The sequence below is a fragment of the Stegodyphus dumicola genome, chromosome 8 (genome assembly GCF_044657685.1).
Source record: "Stegodyphus dumicola isolate Sdum_Otavi_A_Nest chromosome 8, ASM4465768v1".
Lineage (NCBI taxonomy): Eukaryota > Metazoa > Arthropoda > Arachnida > Araneae > Eresidae > Stegodyphus > Stegodyphus dumicola.
In genome coordinates, this window is record NC_140775.1 from 170549679 (window position 1) to 170569411 (window position 19733).

Here is a 19733-nt window from a genome sequence, read left to right on the forward strand (position 1 = left end):
ATAAAAAAGTAAAAAATTAAATTTAACCCTAAGAGACTGAAGACTGAGACAAGGAAAAGAAACATTATGAAAAGCCGATAGGTTATTGGGAGGAAAAAAAAACTAGAACTTAAAGCAGTAGCACAGTAAAAAAGAAACGAGCTAATGAAGACATTTCTGTGTGCGCATTTTTCTGAAACATAGTTTCTTATCTTCTTCTTACTAATCCCTCTGATCTGAATCAGATCAGATCCATAGGTTGATTCGGCTTCGTAACTTCTAAAACACGAAATTGGGTCTCTTCAGCAGAGACTCACCAAGACAACAAAACTAAGTAGCTGTTGGGCAGTAGCTTCATGATTTTTTGCATTTGGCGCAAGTGGAAAAAGTTTTATTACAGTGGGAATATCTAAGGTTCCTTAATAAATGTCCTGAAATTAAACCGAGCCAGGGCAATTTGGTGCTTCCTGTCACCCTTAAAACCAATAACAGTACCAGGACCTGTATTACGATACCATGACTGTGTCGGCAATTGTCTCCAAGAATTATTAATTATAGCCTTTAGTCTTTAGACAAAGTCTTGAGTTTTTCAATAACTCTTAATTCCTCTTAGGTCTCTAATATTTCTCCACTTTTCTAGGTATTAGATTACACTTCGGCTATCTGTGAGGATGCAGGTTTCCTAGGATAAACGTTGCTCTAGAACATAGTCCAAAGCCATATCACTAGCAATCAATTCAGAGCTAAAAGCGGAACAGAAATTGGTATTTCTGAGTTTAAGCTATGGAATTCAGTGGAAAGGCCCCCTTTCATTCCCTATTTATTATTTCCTTTTAAAAACTCTGGTTGTATTTGGAGTTTGGCAACAGTTTTAGTCAGCCGCGGAAATTTAAAATCGAATTATGAAGAACGCAATAATAAATTTTTTTTCGTTTGTATTTACGTGTAAGGCATTTTCTATTGTGTTTCCGTATTTTTAGTTGCTAGTGTAAAAAATAAAATGTATATCCAGCTGAAGTTTAATGAAGCATTTGGGATTCCTCTAACAGAAGTGGATCCCAGTGTGACTGAACAAGTATGTTTGAATTTCCTTGTGTGTTTTTCTAACAAATACATTAAGAATTGGGGAATATTTTAAGAGATGTTATGCATCGATTTGATTTTGCACATAAAACAGCTATTCTAACGCAAAAGTTAACGCGCGTTAGTTTCTGTATTAACGTCATTAACTTGTCAAGTAAATATTGGGTAACTTTGTCAATAAAAATATATTTTATTGATTTTGGATTGATTAAAAGGGGTTGTCATCCGCAGAGAACCCGTTGGCGCTTCGGGAAAGAACCCGTTGGCGCCGTTGCAATTTTTACTCGCCAAGGGATGAGCCGAGCCGTAAACGTGATTTTTAGTGCATGTAAATTCAAATTAGCAGACAAAACAAAGTATTAAGCAAATGGTAGTAAAAATTCACAGATAATAAGCATGTAGATGTAAAACTAAACGGTTAAACGTGATATACGAAAATAAAGCTGTATTTTTCATAATATATTTCACAATACAAATAACCTTCAACAGTAATCTAATTTTCTTCAGTAGCATTGTTAACAAAATTAGAACTTTATACATTTTATTATTTTTCAAGACTAATTTGAACTGTATTCCTTACACCAGCAGTGGTTTGCTAATTTTGATGACCATGGTGATGCATCAAATTACTCTGTCATCTTAGATAATCAATAATATTTTTTATTTCAATTTAATCAGCTATTTATGTCACACCTGCCATCCTCGGAAAGGTTATTGCTAGAAAAGCATTAACAATATAGTATCTTGTTAAAATTTTACGCCATAAAAATTGGAGTCGTGAACAGGCATCGGTAAAATCCTAGTATACGGTGCAGCCTTGGCGCGACTTTGAAAATTGTCGCCAACACCAAAAATGATCCAAAGAACGTCTATATATATATACTATACACTATATACTATGTGTGTATATACATAGTATATATACTATATGCATAGTATATCCTATGTTTATATATTTTCTTTGAATGACCCGTTAACTACTCATCGCAATGTCCCGTTTTTACTGCTCATCATAAAGTCGCCAAAAGTAGCCAAATCCCTTGTGCACCGGATACTAGGATTAAACCCCGGCATCTATCGACAAAAACTTCTTTAATTATAACGAAAATATTTCTATCCATTCGTTGTTAAAAAATTCAGAAAAATAACGTGGAAAATCAGAAAAAATAATAATAAATAAGAGAAGAAGAATATAAATCTCCAAATGCGAACAACGACAGTGATAATTCAACAAAATGAACGCAAGAGGAATGGTTTCAACCTTCAAACAAGCGAATACGATGAATCCGATAGGTTACCAGGTTTGAACTATTATCGCCAAAGTTGGCGATGTTTACATTTACCGGGTTCTCTGCAGAAGTGCTTCCATTAAAAGGTATGGAAATCACTAACATTAATAAATAGGCCAATCCTCATTTTCAGTTTGAAACTTTTGTCAACAATTATAAAGGGGTTAATCAATGAAATATAGTAGTTGGCTTCAATGATAAAAGCATGAACTTATAAGAAATAGACTAAGCAGATGGTGTGGAGTGTATAGTCCTTACATCTCAGTAAGAAGTTGTAGTTACTAACTTCCCATTTTGTGGCACTCACTAGCAGCCAAGTGGTTAAATCACTAAACACTGATAGTTTGGCCTAGGATTCAAATCCTGGCCAAAAATGGGCTGGCTGCATGGTTGTTTTCATGGTTTTACTCATATGTAAGGTGTATATGAGTCAGTTTCCCTTGGGAAGTCCTCCATGAAAGCATCTCTCTCCTTAGGCAGATTGCCCTCGAGTGCTTTACTATAATCAAATAAACCAAACCATGCAATCCATTTTTTTGGAGTATTATGCTTCGTACATGAAGATATATAGCATTTGAAGAATAAATAATAATCAAAGTACTTCATACTTTCCAAATTTTTCCAGTTGTTATATCTAAATGGCATATCTAAATTCTTATTATAGAATGTTTGCTTTGAAATGAAAATGAAATACAACGGAAGTGCATCAATCCCAAGGGCTGCCATCTTTCTTACCCTATAATCAAAAAACTTGAGAAGACGTCTGGCTGAAGAGTATTTTAAGCATCTCTATGCTCCACATGCCCACCAGCGGCCGAGCAGTAAATTCGCTGAACACTGGTAGCTCGGTCTGAAGTTCGAATCCTGTGAACAGACTGGATGCGTGGGCGTTTTCATGGTTTTCCCTATGTGTAACCTGTATGCAAGCCAGTTTCCCTTACAAAGACCTCCATGAAGGCATCTCTCCCCTTAGGCAGATGTCCTCGAGTGCTTTGTCATAATCAAATAAACCAAACCAACCATGTACACTTATAAACGTCTACATCTGTGGATTCAAATTTGGCTTTCTCGATGTGGCTGCCAATTTTGCTAACCACCATACCAATCAGTCTGGCAAAAATGAAATGCTACAATATTTCATGAATAAAAACAAAAAAAAAGTATGATCTTTGTACATAATTAATGTTTTTATTTTCATGTTTGCTTGTTTTTGTAACTGTCAAACTGTCTTTGGGAGACTTGGCCACTTATTGGCAACTTTTTGAATTGGTGAAAAAGTTTGGTTAATCTTTGGGGCTGATCTTTAGAATATGGTAACTGGTAGTTTGGCGACATTTTGGAGGCGATAAAGGTTACTACCTGGGACTTTGGTAATAATGTGAGCAGTACTCAGTTCCGATTACGCATTATTTTGTGTGAGGGAAATGAGAGATCATGGGATATGTCATGTGATATTAATGGACGAATTACGGTTCTTTAATCGGGAAAAAATCTGGAAATTTTGTATTTGGCTTTATTCTGTGTTGTGTAAAACAGTGTTTGTTAATTTTTGGATCCTTAGTGTCAAATATTTAAATTATTTCCATGCACGTTTACTTCAACTGAAACATATACCAAATTGCTACAAACATAAAATTCACAAAATAACTATCATTTAATTAAAATATAACTAAACCATGTACACGTTGACTTATTTTTACTTAAAAAAAATCCCAGAATTGCACAAAAATGGCATTGCGCACACTCTTCACTATATCCATGTACACTGCTTTTTTCTCATAAATTAGAAAAATTTCACGAAAATGCATGAAAATTTTGTGAATCTTTAAATCTGGTAAAAAGGACATATACGAAATTACCTGATCGCGAAAAAGTATATACCCTTTAGAAGGATGAACATTTGCACGTATAAAATAAATAAAATATCCAGAAACTTTTACCTCTAAATTACGTATTATAAACGTCACCAACAAATTCATAACGCAAACATTAAAAATGCTTGCAAATACTTAGTGTGAAATACTTAAATTATTGCCATGCACGTTAACTTCCACTGAAACGTATACCAAATTCCTACAAACATATAATTCACAAAATAACTATCATTTAATTAAAATATAATTAAATTAAAAAACACTACTTAAAATATAAATAAGCACATACATTAAATTACTAAAAATTAGCTTACAATCCTAATTACTTTAAACTAAAACATTGCTAATAACAATTTTCCAATAATACCATATTACTTTATTTACTCCTTACATTTAGAACAATGCATAAAAATATCCTCAAATAATTAAAAATACTAACTTACCTAATCTTCTTCAGAATCTTGATTACGTGGCGGATAAACTTTTGTTATTTCCTCCGCTAAATAAAAAGCAATCGTATGTGCGCCTGTTTCAGGATCTTTAAAATCATATTTATGGTTCATAGCAAGATGTTGAAAACCTTCATCCTCCAAACAGACATATGACTTTCAGCAATCAGATATTATTGTACCAGGCAGAATATACTGCTTAATAAAACTTAATAAGCAATCTTTACTTCTATCTCGCACAACCTTAAAAAATCACTTATTACTACCCCTTTCAATCCCACTAAATACCCATTTCGAATTCATTTTAGATAGGGCCATGGGATCCAAAAATTAACCAACACTGTTTCACACAACGCAGAATGAAGCTAAATACAAAATTTCCAGATTTCCCCTCTTTTCCGATTAAAGAACTGTAATTCGTCCATTAATGTCACATGACATATCTCATGATCTCTCATTTCCCTCACACAAAATAATGCGTAATTGGAACTGAGTACTTCTAACATTATTCCCAAAGTCCTAGGTAGTAACCTTTATCGCCTACCAAAATGTCACCAAACTACCTCTTACCATATTCCAAAGATTAGCCCCATTCTGTTTTCATGAAGTAAAGGCATGTTTCTTTTTTTTTTTTTTTTTTTTTTATTTACTCTACATTTTTTCCAACAATCTGCTAGCCGAATTATGCTTATGCTAGAACTTTTATGGAACAAAAGTGGTTATTCATGACGAAGATTAGGTGCGAAATTGGAAGAAAGTGCAGAATCGCCCACTGCTTGCCGCGTTTTTAAGAATTCCACATACACAGTATCCATGTACACGTCGACCTATTTTCACTTAAAAAAAATTCCAGAATTGTAGAAAAATGGCATTGCGCACACTCTTGACTTTGTTCATGTACACTGATAAAGTTCTAGCTAGTAACCTTTATCGCCTTACCAGTGGAAGGTGGCATCAACATCTACCCCCGTGCTCGCGTATTGACCAGACCGACAAACAATTTATATCAGACACAGTTGAAAGCAACAAAAGTGGGGGGGGGGCTGTCCTTTCTCAAATGATTAATGGTCAAGAGCGAGTAATAGCCTATTGGAGTAAGTGCTTGTCCAAACCAGAAAGGAATTATTGCATCACCTGTAAAGAATTGCTTGGTATCGTAAAGGCCATAGAACATTTCCATCATTATCTCTATGGCAGAAAATTCTTATTGTGGACTGACCATGCTTCTCTAACCTGGCTACTGAATTTCAAAAATCCCAAAGGACAAATAGCCACATGGTTTCAAAGACTCCAGGAATATGACTTTGAGATAAAACATTGTAAAGGCTTTGGACTCCCATGGAAATGCGGATGCTTTATTCAGGAAGCCTTGTCCTGCACACTGCAGGCATTGTTCAAGAGCCGAGGCGGTGAATTCGAGCATCCAGTAAGTAAGATCTTCAACATCAACTGATTCAGATCCGTGGAGTGATGAAAAAGTTAGAGAAGACCAATTATCGGATCCTGACATTAGGCCAATACTAGAACTAAAGGAATGATCCAGTACAAAACCCAAGTGGCAGGACATTTCCATTTTCAGTCCTACAACTAAAAGGTACTGGGCTCTCTGGGATTCACTACACTTCTGAAATTGAGTCTTATATTGACTATGGGAAAGCAACGATGGAACTAATAATAGATGGCAGCTTCTGCTTCCTCGAAACCGAATACCTGATGTTCTGAAGGAAATACACAGCAACTCAACAGGAGGGCATTTCGGCTATATGAAGACACTAAACAAGGTCCAAGAGCGCTTCTTCTGGAGTTTGGCAAGAAACGATGTTGAGAAGTGGTGCCGAACATGTGATGCTTGCGCAGCCAGGAAAGGACCGAAGGGACGTAGCCGAGGAAGGCTGCAGTGATATACTGCAGGAGCACCTTTCGAGCGAATTGCCTTCGACATACTTGGACCTTTTCCTTGGACCACGGATGGCAAAAAATACTTCCTCGTTGTCATGGATTATTTTACGAAGTGCCCCGAAGCTTACTCAGTTCAAGATCAAGAGGCTGTCACGGCAGCTGAAGTTCTGTTACAGAATTGGGTGTCCAGATTTGGGACCCCCTCCAGATTTATTCCGACCAAGGCAGGAACATCACTTCAGCTGTGTTCAAGGGACTCTGCGACTTGTTGGAAATCAAGAAAACGCAGATGACCCCGCTACATACGCAGTCTGATGGCATGATGGAGAGGTTTAACCGTACAATCCTGAACCACCTCTTGCTCATGATTTCCAAAAACCAAGAAGACTGGGATTGCAAGCTGCCCTTGTTCCTGCTTGCTTACTGTAGTGCCGTCCACGAAAGCACCGGCTATTCTTCATCACAGATGCTCTTCGGTCGCAATCTCCGTCTGCCAAGTGACCTGCTCTTCGGCTTCCCTCCAGATGTATGTTCCTCTCCTGATGAGTACGTGCAAGACCTCCAGTCTGGTTGGAAACAGTACACAACTTTGCTTGAGAGCAAATCAACATCTCGACAGACAGGATAAAGAAGAGATACAACGCAAGAGCCACCGAACATCAATTCCAGGAAAACGACAAGGTTTGGCTGTGGAATCCGTTTCTCCCAAACTGCATTGGGAGGGTCCCTATACAGTCCTCAACAGATTGAACGACGTTGTGGTACAGATCTGTAAATCCCACAATTCCAAACCCTAGGTCGTTCATTATGACAACTTAGCCTCATACTATGGCCATAGTACTTAGTGCTTCTCATTCTTAGGGGCACCCATAATTCTTGTGCATGAGTTTTCTTACTAGTTTCTGTATAAAGTGTGTATGCAATGTAAATGTTTGTTTCTTTAGTTATGTTATCTGTATGTTTTAAAACCTTTTGACTGTATCGAATTTGGCTTCTGACCAAGGTTTATACTGTCAGGGATGTGCAGTCCTTGGAAGGAGGCAGTGTCACGAAATGTACAGGCGCGGTAAGATGGCTTCCCCGCAAAGCAGTTTTAGGGTTGCCATAAAAGGGCAAGGGAAAGCAGGGTTGCCACATTTGGCGAGAAATTGACCATTTGGCGACAAAATTGGCGATATGCCATGGACGGATGGAGAAGCTTCTGGAATGAATTCTTACCAGTTTAGTCCAGAATTTTTCGAACACATATAAATCTATTTGTCGAAATCTATTATAAGCCTATTATATCGAAAGCTATATAAACCCTGCTGGTCTGCAGTCAGTGTGAGTATATCATCAATCTCGAGCTGAGACTTCAAGCATGTTGCATGCACATTGGTAAGCTAAATTTTTGTTTGGATACTAACCCTGTTCCATAGGCGGTTAGTGATTGTATTTTGATAGCAGCTTTGGTATCTTGGGATATACAAATGTCCTTATTTAGGACTCCTCAAGATAGTTCAGACGATGAAGAATTTAGTGAGCGAGAATTACAGAGTTCTTTGAACTCTACTAGGACTTATTCCCTTAGGAAAGAAGATTTCATTCTGTTTTCTAAGGAAAAGAGAAGGGAAGCAAAGAAAGCCAAAACAGTGGCGGACAAAGTGCAGAAAACCAAATCGGAAGAACAGTTAGAACAACTAATAAACCGAACAACAGATAAGGACCGACTCAAGCTTTTTTAATATATGATCAAAGAAATGGGACCTGATGAAGTGGTTGCTGCATTAATAAAATGCAAATATCTGTATGAAGGAGTAGTTATTAAGAGTGCCTGCATAGAAGAAAAGACTACCAATGGAAAAACGGCAGAACAGGTAGAAAGTGAAGTACCATGAATTTCACCTAAAAAGACAGCAAAAAATTCCTGATAAGCCAGAACCGATGGAAATTACGAACAGTAACAGATACCAGTCGCTTGAAAAGGTAAATGAGGAGGAACCAGAAGGAAGAGCGCCCCAGCAGGAGACGCCACCACCAATTGTACTCCAAAGTGATGCAACTGATTGGCTGAAAGTCGAGGAAATACTGCAACAAGTTAGCAAGGAGGAATTCCTAGCAGATACGAAAGGAAAGTCAATCTTCGTTAAATTGAAGAATGTGGATGATTATAGGAGGGCTACAAAACTGCTGAAAGAAAAAAAGGAACATACCATTCCACACCTTCCAGCTGAATAAGGAGAAGCCATTGAAAGTTATACTGAAGAACATCCCGGATAACATAACTGAAGAAGCTATATTCCAGGACTTGGAGAAAGTTCCCAATATTGAAGGTAAAACAGTTCCAGGGAAGTAGAAAGAATAATTCAGAAAAATTGCCCATCTTCCTGCTGGAGCTTGAGAAAAAGAAGTCTGGGTATGCCATACATAACCTAAACTGTATGTTTAGTGTTAACATCAGAATAGAAAAGTATGCACCGAAAAAGAGACCTATTCAATGTTATTGGTGTCAAGAACGGGGACACACAGAGCAACTATGCACCAATGCAGAGAGGTGCTGCAAATGTGGGAAGAACCACAGAAGTAATCAATGTGACTTGAAAGCATACGCAGATCCAACGTGCATTTTTTGCAAAGAAAAACACGTTTATAGTTATCGTGGCTGTGCAGAGTATAAAAAGAATTTGAACGAAGGATCCCGAGGAGGATGATTCCACCGCCTAAAAAAGCTGACTTTCAAAATCTTATTCAAGCTGATGTTGACAGGAACCAGGAAAACCAAGTCGCTGTACAGCGAGAAATTGTAGAAGAAGCTGAAACCTCCCCCAGCAGAAGCAAAAGAAGCTCTGGAATGGATAACTGACCAGAAAATTAATAATTTCCTCAGAACCATCATTTCACAGATAGAAAACATAAGATTGGCAATGAAGACAGTAGGAAAATTAACAGCAGGCTTCCAAGCTGTAATGACGTTGATGAAGTTAGCGGAATCAGAGGATTAATCTACTACTGAAGAAATTTAAGTCACTATGATTGAGGACTTTCAAGACTTTTTGATCTCATGCCGTCGAACAGCTATTACACTTGACTTTGCCTTAGGCAGACTCAACTGCATAGTACGCACATCAAAAGTATCACAGTGTGATTGACTACTCTGGATAAACTCTCGCCTCGAATGGAGGCATTAATGACTGCATACTTTGGCATTTTAGTTTTTCGCCTTCGGGTTGTGGGCGTTATGTCCCATTAGTTTCTCATTACCGTGATCGGCCGTTCTAATGTGGCAACTTAGAATGCACAGGTAAAAACTCCTCGTAGTTGTACACCTCTGTGAAAAAGACATAAGTGCTGTAAGTCAGTGTGAGTGTGCCTTGTCTAGCGAGCTGATAGTTCATCGAATGTCTGGAAGTCTAGCACCAAGTTGGTCGTCAATTGCATCGAAGAGTCTCTAAGAGTATCGCGGTTAGTGCATCGTCGAGACAGTGTGTTGAGGTCCGGGAACGACTGAACCGAAGAGTCGGGAGCTTTTATTGAAATTCTTTACTGAAAGTTAAGAACTTAGAAAATAGAAATGAAATTTTCTATGCTAGAGAAACTGGATTGGCTAATTCAGTCTTCCAGTCTAAGTATCATTAACTATGTATAGGATAATTACAACCATTTATAGGATTCAGCTGGGTTACATTGGCTCAATACTGTTTCCTAAAATATTTTTAATTCGACAAACCAGTTGTTAAAGTGAATGGTATCAGCTATTTAGGCAATTTGTTGCTATTCAGTTATATATATATACGTATCAAGTCTTAGGCTTTTTAATTTACTTTTAATTTATTTTGAATATATATAGGCAAGAAATCGGTTCCTAAAATTCTTGCATTTTGCCATCTATTGCAATCCTTAACGTATCAGCTAATACCAAATTTATAATTGCTTTAAAGAATAACAGTTTTTCTGCTTTTTGATCTGAATGGAATCTTTCTAAGTGTAAAATATCATGGTAAAAATTCATTACAGGTGCTCCTTCACAAAAATTGGCAATTTTTGGCAGTACATGGATACTGAGATTGTGCAATTCTTCGACCTTGTTATTTTGGCTTTGTGTGGCAGCGATTTTTGTTCCGCTACACAAAGACAAAATAACAAGTCAAAGAATTGCATAAACTTGGTATCTATGTATACATCAACCTATTTTCACTTTAAAAAAAAATTGGAGAATTGTGCACTCCCTTGACTTTATCCATGTACACATCAACCTATTTTCACTTAGAAAGACATCAGAGTATTGCATAAACTTGGCACTGCACACTCCCTTGACTTTCTTCATGTACACTTCAATCTATTTTCTCTTAAAAAGTCAATGGAGCACCTAATTCTACAGTAGAGCCAAACAAAAAATATATCTCAATAAACTACATTTTAAATCAAACTATAAGATAACATAAAAACGGAAATTCATCTTATGCATCTAAGCACTTTCTGCGTCTTGAGTATGGCACACAAAATTCCTTACAGTATCTAAAAACTTCCTAAAATTATCTCAACTAGAATCTGTATATCAGCGTCACCACATAAATTCACAAATATAAGAGTAAAAAATATCCTCCGTAGTGTCGGTGTCTTTCGACGTTCAACCATAGGCATTACCTTCCTACAAACAGGACACTTATAAATTGGGTACTAAGTAAACCTTCATTTACACACCAGTCAATGAATGCTGTTTTCCCCCTTTCGTTCCAATTCATACAAAAACTTCAAATTTATCTTACCACATTCAGCCATTCTATCGTCTAAACCACAAAATAAGCAACGTACTTCATAACCAACACACACCACAAGCCTTACAAATCTTTTTTCATCATTCAAAATTTACTGCAATCATGCAATTGATTATGTCATAATAGGGTTTCCATAACATTCAACTACTCAGGTTACCATAAATGAAACAACAACTTGGCGATAATACAAGGGACACCCTTCAATCTACTCTAACTAATATTGCTGTTAAGTCTACATCAACATCACTGTAAGAAGAGGCTTTATTACTTTTAATTTCATTCTGAACAATGTATTAAGAACAAATTTGTTTTAGGCTTATTTCCTAATGAAAGATAATTTTTATGAGAAATATCTTTACATTGCTTTGAAAAACTAAAAGAGTAGTTTATTTGTTGTTGTTTTTTTTATGTAGATTACTACATAAACTGATTTACATGATGTTTGATTAAGTTTCTTGCATTAATTTGAATAATCAATAAAACTAAATTTTACTGTATAGAAAAATTATTAGTAATTGTAATATTCAGTTTTTATAAAATTAAAATTTCTCTTATTCACTATTTTCATTTTATGAATTAATACTTATTAATATTTTTTCCTCTGAATATAGACATTTTGTGTCATAACGAAAAGTTGGGGTCAGACATATATACATCGATATAATCGATTACCATCTCTTCATATGTTTCATCCATATGATGCAATTCGAAGATCAGCTATTTCATTGACAACTCATATGTATCCTTAAGGTTTTTAAATTATTATTATTATTATTATTATTTTTCTTCATTTAGCAAATACTTTCACTGAAATATATAGTGTATCAAATTAGTATGTAATTGACTGAAACTTAAGGGAAAAAAAAAAGCTTAAGAATAATCGATTTTGGTGTTAAATTTAAAATAAGGCCTGCGGGGGGGGGGGACTTATATCACCTTAGATTTAGAATAACACTCTTTTTGAAGCAAATTTATATAGGCTTCTTCAAAAGCTGAAAATATTTTACAAATGTGGAAGGGAAAAATAACCATATTGGAGGGCAATTTGGAAACTAACCTCAGTTGTGATATGGCACTAGTAGTAGTGGGCAGAATGCAACCATTGTTTACATCAAGCAATCTGTGATTCAGTAAACTTTCTGCTATCCTAGTGAGAGTGTCATGCTGCTGTGCATATGCTGGTTATAATGTCACAAAATGTGCTCTGCTATTGAAAGAGGAGTAAATTTCTTTGATCAAAAATCTGTCAGTAGCAGACATTCATTCTGAATTGTGTCTCCTCTATACAGACCAAATGTTACCAGTGAAAGTGTAGTTCAGCAGTGAGTGAGATTTTTTCCAAGGAAGACCAAACATTCACGATTATCTTGTCAAACAACATCCCTCTACAGCCTGGATTTAACTTCTGATTACTATATCGTCTCTGCAATGAAGAAGTTGCTTTTAGGGCATAGCACTTCACTGATGATGAGAAACTTCAAACTGCTGTAACAAGTTATTTGAAGTCGCAGGTGGCTGTGTTTTATGCAGAAAGAATTAGTAAGTTGTTAAAATGCTATGAAAGTATTTGAATAAACTTGATGACTATGTTGACAAACAGAGAACAGCTGTACCTTTGAGATGTAAATTAAGAATTTGTTGAATCTATGTGGTTTTTTTATTTACAATGAAACAAAGGTTAGTTTCCAAATTGCCCTCATATATGATTACCCTTAAAGAAATCTCAGATCTTCAAAATTTAGGTATTCATTTATGCCAATGTAAGATTGATGTTTTGCCTAACTGTAATCTTTAATCAGTGTTTAAGTAAATATAATGAACAAGCTCTTTTATTGATCGCCTTGTTTTGATCTTTTGTATTCTTACACAAGATCTTCATCATATAAAATTTTCAAAATATGATAATTTCTTTTAAAACTTAATTCCTTCAATTTTGATGAAAGGTTCTTTGGTAAAAACTCTGAATATGCTGCATATCCAAAATTGCAAAGCCTGAACTTAGTTATGTTATAAATGGTAGGACCAAGCTTGTAACATTGCAATATATTATCTCATTTTTACACTACATGTGTTTACTATTTCTATTGAAAATAACAATATTTAGTTGTTTCTTACTGTATATTAACTTAAAATTTTTTATTTTAAATTTACATTTTTAACAAGTTTCGGTGTTAAAGAAAATAAGTAAACTAAGCTGCTTATTTTAAATTAACATGATAGAATAATTCAGTTCTATCATTTATTAAAATGATAAACAACAAGTCTCGCGTACTTGTATTCTAGATAGCTTCAATATTTTCAAAGATTCTTAAGCTTCGACATTAACACAACTAAGATTTTTTTAAATTTAAATTTACATTGTATAATGTCTTTAATTCTACAGTTTTACAAATGGTTTTATTACTACACAATGTCACACTGCCATGTATTCTATTAAGCAGACAATAGCAATTATATTATAAAAAAATTAAGAAATGAGTTTATTAAGGAAAAAGAGTAATATTTTTTTACAATAAATGAACATCATACACAGCTTTCATTTCAATATTTCTCATATTCCTAAATTATGTTATACAGTACAAAGTCCGTAATTTAGACGTCCATTATCCGGAATGATCTATAATCCGGACCTCAAAGCCACAAACTTACGCTTGCGCATTTGATGCACGTGTCCGATACGCATGCGCGTAAAGCGTTTACACATGCACGCTTTTGATAGTGAAGAAAGTAACACAGAGGTTATTGAAAATGAAAAAAACTTTGATTGACAAGTTAGTCGGTATTCTCAACACAGAAATTACAGGACTTGAACAGTGGAACTTTGTGACCAAACAAGAAATTATGTCTGTTTATAGAATTAAAGAGAAAGTATTAGCCCAAAAAACGAAGCAACTTAAACAACTTGCATTGAAAGAAATGTTTAACAAAGTAAATAAATAAATTAAGACACAATAACACGCCGAATAAATACTAATTCAGAAGTCAAACAACAAAAATCAGCGTTATATTTACCAAATTTTCACAGGACTAGTTTCGATGGTTTTACCGAACCACCATCTTCAGCTGCAAAACCGCAAATGAATGTTTTGCAGCTGAAGATGGTGGTTCAGTAAAACCATCGAAACTAGTCCTGTGAAAATTTGGTAAATATAACGCTGATTTTTGTTGTTTGACTTCTGAAATAAATAAATATTAAGCTTTTTTTTGTTTTTTTTTTAATAAATTTTGATACCCTTTAGATCATAATTGCTCTTTATTTCATAAATGTGGTTTCATATTTTTAATTGTATAATTTCTGCATGCCATCTTATCAGATTTAAATTGATGATCTATAATCTGGAAAAACCCTAATCCGGAATCGCCGAAGTCCCGGCGAGTCCGGATTACGGACTTTGTACTGTACTCTCTTTGTGCATATTAATATTCCATACATCAATAACTGGAAAGTATCTAAATTTTGGCAATGAAAAAAATAAGTTGCAAAAATAAAAACCATAAATTTAGAATAATGCACAGTATTTCAAATAAAAATAATACCAAGTGCACTTAAAATATCAAGCACTATATTTTAAAATAATAATACAAAAGTTACTTACTGATTGCAAATTTGTGATTTTTGCGACTCTCAAAAAATCATCAGACTATTGATATTTATCGTAAACTGGGAAACATTATCAACTTACCAAGAGAAAACAATGAAACATTCAATTTAAAATATAAAAGTGGAAATTAAAAAATTAAAAATACAGTTTACAATTAATACAACCATACAAATTCAAAATACACAAACAATTTATTAAACATTGCACTTAATATATGTATACCTGATATTTCACTTGAGCCAATGATGACAAATGAATCTTGCCTGCAGTCTTTTTCTTTTGTAGAATGTATTGTCAACATCTCACTCAGAAATATCTTTTCAGAGCAAAAATCCTTTCGAATAGACTTTGTAATTCAATGCTTGGATTTGCCTCCTGTAACTCTACACATCCACTCAAAACCATCTATACAGTGCTTCACTAATCTTTCGTTTTTTACTCTTATGAAGCTGACAGGTCTTATAATGTATTTTACAGTTTGAAAATTTATGCATTAAATTGCTAAACTGTTGATTTAGCAACAATACACAGGTCAAGCAAAAGCTTTGTTAGTGATTTTGAACTACATCCACATAGTATCTGAGCTTGTAGATAGTAGCAAATTCATATAATTGTTACTTTCTAGATAATTTATATTTAATATATTTCATTTTATCCCTTCACTGAAAACTAGATATTTTGATATATGTTTAATGATCATTGTCTTTGCTAACTTAGTTAATTTGGCTGTACCAAATTCTTTACCTTTGTTATTTGAGTAAGTACTTTTTCTCAAATTTACATTTTGGTAAATCATTCTACAATTTTTGTTACTTAATTTTTGTTTTGCCTTCTAATTCTATCATATGTAAAGCTCATTTCGTAGTTACTGTAATTTTGCTGTATATTTGAAGACTAACCGAATAGATGAATTAATAATTGAAGATATACTCTATCTAATCTAACCTTTAAAAAAAAAAAAAAAAAAAAAACTAGAATCGAACATTCTAGGAAAATGCTGAAATCTGTATACTTGAAAGTTACATTAATATAACATTACATAATTTATTTCTGTGCAGTATTAGAATATAAGATTTTTAATTAATTTTGTAAATTAATTGTCATAAAGAGTTAGAAAATAAGCTAGTTCTGGGATTTTTTTTCCCAGTTTATGATTTTTAGTTGATAATTAGTTAAAAATTGAAAATCTGATTTAAAAATTTGCATTTGTAATATGCTGTTCAAAAGTAGTCATTCCTGGTAAAGAATCCATTTTAAAATATAATGTGGGTCAAAGGGCAGACAAGTTTCAATTAGGTGGTGTATTTAATTATGGCAAAGCACACTAGGGCTATCTGCCTAGTTTCAATTAAGAACTTGTGTCAATGGCAGATCTTCTGTGACTTGTACAGGCAAACAAGAAAATCACAGAACACATAACACTACCTGATGCTGAAAAGTAATTGTCCATAAATACATAATATGGAGCAAGAAAATTGCAGTGTATGTTCTTAAATTTTTAACAGTAAAACGCAAAGCTCAATGTATGATCTTGTCTTTTCAGAACTCTGTGGTAAGAGAAAAAGGCTGAATAGTTCCTTGTTAATATTCCTGTTTATTAGAGAAATGCGATGTTATCGCTTTTAATTAATAATAAAAAGATCCACATCCATCATCTTCTCTACTTGCAAATTATTCAGTATATTCAGTTTGAAAAAAAAAATGATGTTCATCTTATTTTTTTTATTATTGTTGAATAATGTTGTAATCTGTCTGCCAAAAAGTGCAACAGTCAATAAGAAAAAGTATTGTGAAATTCTCAAAATGCTGCAGAAGCTGATCAGCTCAGAATAGCCTGGTAAGTTAGCAGAAGGTATATTTTTCTTGTAGGATAATACATTATCTCATACCTAAAAAATTGCTTGGGTTAAATTTGTCAAACTATGATGGGATATCCTGCTGCATTCTGCCTGCTATCCAGACTTGACTTCTCATGTCTACTACATTTTTTGTCTCTTGAAAAGTTTCAAGAAATGATGGCACTACATGATTTGTAATCAACAAGGTCAAAGAAGTATTCATAAAGAAATTCACTTAGCAACATTCATTCATCATTCTTTAATTAAGCTATTTATTTATTTAGTACTTACATATTGTCATAACCACGTTAGTAGAAATCGCCAAAGCTTTGTAATACAGCAAACTCTGGTTACCATGCATATAACAATTATTCAGGCAACCATATGCATGACAAATATTCAGTTTCTAAAGCTGCCATTTTTGTATGCATTTAAAAAAAATTATGATTATTTTTTGTCTTAAACTTGATATTAAAATTCGTGGGTGTAGGATTTTTTTATAATAGAAGAAAGGCAGATGAAATTTCTGCAGAAGTACATTATTTTGCCATAAAATCCCTACAGGAACAATGCTTTGAATTCTTTCTTAAATGCAAAAGTTATAAAATTTCCACCAAGCAAAAACAAACAAACAAAAAAAAAAAAAAAAAAAAACCAATTTTCCAAAAACAATTGTCTTTGAAAATAAATATAAATTAAAATTTCATTCCTTGCAGCAATGGTACAAGAGAATTACTTAAATTTAATTTAACTTTACTATATTCTTTTGAAACAAACATGTATGCAATATATAATTTTTTACAATAAAAGTAATTGTTTTTTTTCTTCCTTAAAATGTCCCAAACTGCATCAAGATGGTTGTGATAATATGCAAGTACCATTTATTTATTTCATTGTGTGATTCTTACCTAAATATTTGTGATAAGTAGCTCAAGTTTAAATTATTCAAATAAGTTTATCATTTCTGCTTTAATTTGAATAAGCAAAAACTTTAATGAAGATCAATGACACAACCATCAATGCGTACCAGTTACTAAAAGCTGTTCTTCTTTTAATAGACGTATAACAATAGTTTTCTACTTCCTTGAAATGGTCAGTCAAACTATAAGTCGAGGATTTATTGATGGTTCTTACTCTTATTTGAAAAACCCATGGATGTGTCTTGATTTCATATTAACTCTTTGCAGGTAAAGTATTCAAACATTATTTGAACTAATAAATTATATTTCTCTAAGTCACTTAAGCATTTTGTTATATGGCATTATTAGATATTTTGGGGCCATTTCTGGCCAGAATATTTTCATACTGCTTATAATAAATAGCTTTTATAGTGATTATGCACTGCAAAAATAATTTCCCATAATAATATAATTTTTGCCATTATGAGACCGTTTTTACTCACATTTAGTTGCTTTACTTGCATGAAACATTTTGTTTAACTGTAAGTCACATGTTTAGTTTAAATAAAATAGAAAGTTAAACAAATAAAAAGTTTTAAGAGCTATGGTTTTCTTAAACATTTAGATAAATGGTTGTAGATAAACAGACAGTTTTAATTTATTAATCTTTAATCTGTAGGGAATTAGACTATTAAATTAAACTACTTTCTTTTTGATAATGGGAAGTATCAATGGAAGTAGTAATTTAAAGCTTTGTGTGTGTAAGTAAATTAAGTTTCTAATTAGAGCCTTATTATTTTCCCTGTATTGTTTACTTAGATTTATGTTACTGTTTCAGGAATTGATTAAACTGTAAAAAAATCACTTTAGAGGAGTTAATTTATGTAACATTCCAGCTAATAATATACAGCACAATGTCCGAAATCCGGACTTGTCAGGACTTCGGCGATTCCAGATTTGCAATTTTTCCAGATATTAGGTCATCAATTAAAATCTGGTAAGATGGCATGCAGATATTATACAATTAAAAATATGAAATCGTAATTTATGAAATAAAGAGCAATTATGTTCTAAAGGGTATTAAAATAAAAAATAAAAAAAAAGCCTAATATTTATTACTTTACTTTATTAAACATTTCTTTCAATGTAAGTTGTTTAAGTTGCTTCGTTTTCTGTGCTAATACTTTCTCTTTAGTTCTATAAACAAACATAATTTCTTGTTCAGTTACAAAGTTCCACTGTTCAAGTCCTGTAATTGCTGTGTCGAGAATACCAACTAATTTATCAATCGAATTTTTTTTTTTTTTTTTTTTTTTTGTTTTCAATAACCTCTGTGTCACTTTCTTCACTATTGATAGCAGTATTTTCTGGATCTAGAGCCATACTACATATTTTGCCGTCCGTTAATTGACTGGTGATTGGGGCATTATCATCGCAATGAAAAACTTCTGTTGTATCATCTTCATTTACTACTGTTTCTCCACATTTCTTTACAAAATCCATTAACTGGAAAATTTCACCTTTAGTTTGCGATATGCAAAAGCCTTCAAATTCACAGCTATCATCTTCATCGTCCTCACCATGAAATATAGTACTAACTGGGCATAAATTATGCCAAGCATTTTTTAACGTATCTGGACATTTTAACATCCTTCCACGCTCTTGTGATGCTCCACACAGCAGATTTTATCTTAAAATATTTTTTAAATTCTTGAATAGTCTTACCATTGTTCAAGAAATTTAACATGGATTTTAAAAATGCTACTTTATATTTGCATTTCAGCTCACTATTCCGATGTCTATAGGCTGAATGACAGATGTACAATTTGGAGGGTAGAATAATACGGATACATTATCTTTCAACTAAAACTTTAAGTGAAGTATGAGCCAAACAGTTGTCTACAATCAGAACTATTTTTTAGTCATCAGGTAAACCAACCGAATTCAGATGTTGCCGAGCCTCGGGTATAAAATGATTTTCAAACAAATCATTCATTAACATTTGTGTCATCCATGCTGTTTTATTTGCATGATATATAATGGGGAAAATCGTTACTCCTTTAAATG

General features: G+C 33.6%; 1 protein-coding gene across 1 annotated transcript; it reads left to right on the plus strand.

Annotated features, from left to right (window-relative positions):
• The first annotated feature begins 853 nt into the window (after positions 1-853).
• Positions 854-17421, plus strand: LOC118182280 (sodium channel protein 1 brain-like). The gene is made up of 3 exons (XM_085822738.1): positions 854-1054; positions 11939-12066; positions 15603-17421. Exons 1-3 carry the CDS (start codon positions 980-982, stop codon positions 15688-15690), a joined length of 291 nt encoding a protein of 96 aa, XP_085678864.1. The 5' UTR covers positions 854-979; the 3' UTR covers positions 15691-17421.
• The last annotated feature ends 2312 nt before the right edge of the window (positions 17422-19733 follow it).

Coding starts and splice junctions, on each gene's coding strand:
- LOC118182280 (XM_085822738.1), top strand. CDS start 980: ATGTATATCCAGCTGAAGTTTAATGAAGCATTTGGGATTCCTCTAACA. Junction 1,055..11,938: donor ATCCCAGTGTGACTGAACAA/GTATGTTTGAAT, acceptor CTCTGAATATAG/ACATTTTGTGTCATAACGAA. Junction 12,067..15,602: donor ATTTCATTGACAACTCATAT/GTATCCTTAAGG, acceptor ACTGAAAACTAG/ATATTTTGATATATGTTTAA.